A 4,044-nucleotide genomic window follows, 5' to 3' on the forward strand; every position below is an offset into this window, starting at 1 on the left:
AACTGGTGTACTGACCATGGCATTACTGTCCTCGATTGGCCTGCAAATTCCCCTGACCTGAACCCCATAGAGAATATGTGGGGTATTGTGAAGAAGAAGCTGAAAGACACCAGACCCAACAATGCTAATGAGCTAAAGGCCGCTATTGAAGCATCCTGGGCATCCATAACACCTCAGCAATGCCACAGGCTGATTGCCTCCATGCCACGCCGCATTGATGCAGTAATCCGTGCAAAAGGATTCCCAACCAAGTACTGAGTGCATTAATGGACATTTTCAAATGTTTGATTGTGTTTTGCTGTTATAAATCTTTTTTTTTTACTTGGTCTGAGGAACTATTCTAATTTTTTGAGATAGGATTTTTGAGTTTTCTTAAGCTGTATGCCATAATCAGCAATATTAAAATAATAAAAGGCTTGCAATATTTCAGTTGATTTGTAATGAATCCAGAATGTATGACATTTTTGTTTTTTTAATTGCATTACAGAAAATAAAGAACTTTATCACAATATTCTAATTTTCTGAGACAGTCCTGTATATATACAGTATCAAACACAATTATCATACAAAACAAAGCTCAGAAGGCACAGACAAACTAATAAACTAACTGAATGAAGTCCTTCAGGGTAAATGTTTGTGAGGGTACGTTTTTTACAGACCTCACCAGATACGTGTTGTTTGTATCAGTCCCCCTCACTGTGTGATGCTCTGACAGTAACCTGCTGGACAGTAAGGCGGATGGGATCGAGGTGTCCTACAATGCCTGCGGCGTGCTCTCACACATCATGTTTGACGGCCCGGCCGTTTGGTCCATGGAGGATCCGCGCAGAGACTCAGTGATGGACAAGATGATGGACGCCATCCAGAGCTGGGACGTCAGCTCACGCCGCAACATCAACTACAGGTGATCATCTGTTTATTTACTGTGACAATGCATCATGTTACGGGCAGTTCTTGCTTCATCAGCAGTTTCACTGTAGTATGGATACTGTGGCACCTCTGAAATTCAGGTTGGAAGCAGTAGGTCAAAAAAGACTCAGAGATTTTTTTAAATAAGTATTTTACCAGAGGTGGGAGGGTTACTTTCAAAATGTATTCAGTTACCATGACTAAATACATTCATCAGAAACCTTATTTGAGTTTCAAAATATACGTAAAAGTAATTTAACCTGATTATTTCAGTTACTTTTGGATTCCATTTGATGAGGAAAAATAAATAAAATAATAATATTTTTTTTACTGAAGTGTATGTAACAATGTAACCTTAGAAAAGAAGAATTCAAGATATTTTATAACTAATAGTAATAGTTTACCAATGTTTAAGATGAATACATCAAAAGCATAGACATTTTATTTTTGTTTAATAAATCAGGTGTCCACCTACTGCATTAATAAAGACATGTATTTAGAATAAAGAAGAATTAAATTAGCCTTAATATAAACCATAAAGAAAATGAATTCATTACCTCTACCTATAATATATCCATCTTTATTTAAAAATATCTTGTAACACTGAAATCCTGCTAGTAATCTATATCTTTTTAAATGGAACAGTAATCTGATTACTTGTTTTATTTAATGTAATTGTAATGGAATAATACACTTCCCTTTTTTTGTATCCTGATAACGTAATCTCGTTACTTGTTATCCGTTGGATTCAGAACTAAGTAACAGAATGTCAGTGTATCCTGAGTTAAGGGTCTCAGGATACAGGTTAAGCTGTACAGAACAGCTGGGGGGGATTCCCTCCTTTTGAAATGTTTAAAGTGACTGTGGTCCCTCAGGTCGTTCGAGCCCATCCTGCGCCTTCTACCTCAGAGCATCGCCCCCGTCAGTCAGCACTGGGCCACCTGGGCCCTCTACAACCTGGTGTCAGTTTACCGTGAGTTCCTCCTACACCGCGCTCACAGTTAGAGCTGGGCTGTTTGACGTGCCCCTAGCTAGTTTTTAACTTGCGTCCTTTTCTAACATTATCATTTCTCTTTCACATGTCACCAGGTACTTCTTATAAAGACGAGATAATATACTGATCCCAATTTGGGAAATGATTTTGTCACAGCAGCATGTAGACAAGTATTGCACATGAATAACAAATAAAATATAAATAAACAGCAAATATATATGTACAAACAGTAACACATAAACAAAACAGAAAAGTAGATATTTACATATCAACAGGGAAAGATGTATACCTCTATTGAATATACAATATTAATATACAGATTAGCAAATAGAATATAATAATTGAAGTCAGTTTACTTTGATAGGCCAGCCCACATCTACCAAAATGTAAACAAAGTAAACTATTAACATTATAGGTTAGCACGTTGTACACCTCAATTGTGCTGTATACATTAAGACCCTGTAATCATTCTCACTGTCTCTTTATTTACAATTATTTCTACAGCAAGCAAGTATTGTCCCCTGCTGATAAAGGAGGGAGGAATAAGTCTTCTAGAGAAAGTTCTGGAACTGGAAAGCTCACATCCGGAGACCAAGGACATGGCCAGGTAACCATTTTTTTATTTGATGGAGTCTCCAGTACTCTGTCGCTTGTTGAAATGTTCTGTTTGCCAAGATCATTTCTACAGCTGATGATTCAGCCTGAGCAGCAGCCAGGAGAAATCACGAAAATGATAACAAATATTTGGTCCAATAATTTGGTCGTGAACAGACGTCAGTCATTTACTGCAGAAATCCCAAAATGTAGAAACTCATAAAGTCACTCTCACACCTCTGCTTCAGTGGAAGTCCATACCAAGTCAAAAGATCCATTGGTATCTTGTTGCTCGGTTCTGTCTGTTGTTCACACTCACTTTAACATTAACATGCCAAAAGGTGTAATCATGAAGTCACATTACCTCACAGGTAGCTCACTGATTGGACAGTTTTGGTATCATTCTACATAATCAGCTCTACATAGCCTTCGAGAGAAGCTGAAGATGTGACCTGTGATTACTAATCTTCTCTGCTGTCGAAAATAGCCCATCTGCTAATAACTCATTATGAGAAGTAGTTGTCAATCTCCTGCTGGACTACATGGTTCTCTAATGAGAATGCTTCTTTGATGGTTGACATCAGCAAATAGTGAATCAGAAAAGTCCCAGAAAACGTTGGGAGCGGATAGACTGGATAGCATTTCTCCAGTCCTTAAAGGATGATGTATTTCAGGGGTATTCAACTAAAATGCAACGAGGTCCAGTTAGAGAAAATGTCCCCATGCAAAGGTCCGGAACATCAAAGTGTCTAACTTGCTTCATGAATTAGTGTGATAAATATTGAAGTAGCCTGTAGCTTTATCAACGTCTGCATGTAATCAACAACTGACTGCCAATCAAATAAAGAAAGTACAATTCAAACAACAATATTTATTGTCAATTAACATTGAACTCTACAGATATACAGTAAATGCTGTGGATATGTGTAATGTTCCTCTCGGGCTGCATTTAAAAATAAAATAGAGAAAATAAATAAAATAGCTTTTAAAAATATGTGCATCTTAAAAGTGCTTCATTTTAGATAAATAAAATAAAGTGTAGCTGCAGCTTGAGTTTCCCTTTTTCTTTGTTAATCGTTTCACATCATGACTTAACAGTTTCAGACGATTATAGAACAATATCAGTCTTTACACATCATAACAATTGAACAGTTTTAAAGTTTCTCTTTCTTTCCCTCTTATATTGCAGTCCTTCATTCACTTTGTTTTAATTCAGTGCGAGAATTGAGCTGGAGCTTGTCCTGCCAGGAGTTTAAATCTGGGCTGAAATGGAGTCAGGGCCATTCTCATACACATGCAGGTGCTCATTGGTTAGCCTCGGTTAGCCTGCCCTGGAACGATATTTAGTTTCAATTTTGATCCTGGTGGACTGATCATATCGGGCTCTGAGAATGCTTATTTTGTGTGACCTCAGTTCTGACTTGAGAGGGAATGTTTGGTCAAACACTTTGTGTTTTGTCTCATAGTGGCGTTTTGGCACTTTAAATGAACACCACACTCTCTGAATGAGACACACTGGTTCTGTGCTCCCAGTGGGCAGGATGAAC

At 37.7% G+C, this 4,044-nt stretch overlaps 1 protein-coding gene across 1 annotated transcript; it reads left to right on the top strand.

Moving 5' to 3' along the window:
• The first annotated feature begins 678 nt into the window (after positions 1–678).
• On the top strand, positions 679–2,517 carry LOC104946210 (protein zer-1 homolog). Its single transcript, XM_010771991.1, has 3 exons — positions 679–904; positions 1,785–1,882; positions 2,408–2,517. The coding sequence occupies exons 1-3, from the start codon at positions 786–788 to the stop codon at positions 2,512–2,514; spliced, it is 324 nt and encodes a 107-aa protein (XP_010770293.1). The 5' UTR covers positions 679–785; the 3' UTR covers positions 2,515–2,517.
• The last annotated feature ends 1,527 nt before the right edge of the window (positions 2,518–4,044 follow it).

This window comes from Notothenia coriiceps, unplaced genomic scaffold (assembly GCF_000735185.1).
Source record: "Notothenia coriiceps isolate Sejong01 unplaced genomic scaffold, NC01 NC01_scaffold00010766, whole genome shotgun sequence".
Classification (NCBI taxonomy): Eukaryota; Metazoa; Chordata; class Actinopteri; order Perciformes; family Nototheniidae; genus Notothenia; species Notothenia coriiceps.

What these genes read in the sequence shown, in the direction of transcription:
- LOC104946210 (XM_010771991.1), top strand. Translation starts at nt 786, where the DNA reads ATGTTTGACGGCCCGGCCGTTTGGTCCATGGAGGATCCGCGCAGAGAC. An exon ending in CGCCGCAACATCAACTACAG is followed by an intron (nt 905 to 1,784) that starts GTGATCATCTGT and finishes GTGGTCCCTCAG; the next exon opens with GTCGTTCGAGCCCATCCTGC. An exon ending in CAACCTGGTGTCAGTTTACC is followed by an intron (nt 1,883 to 2,407) that starts GTGAGTTCCTCC and finishes TTATTTCTACAG; the next exon opens with CAAGCAAGTATTGTCCCCTG.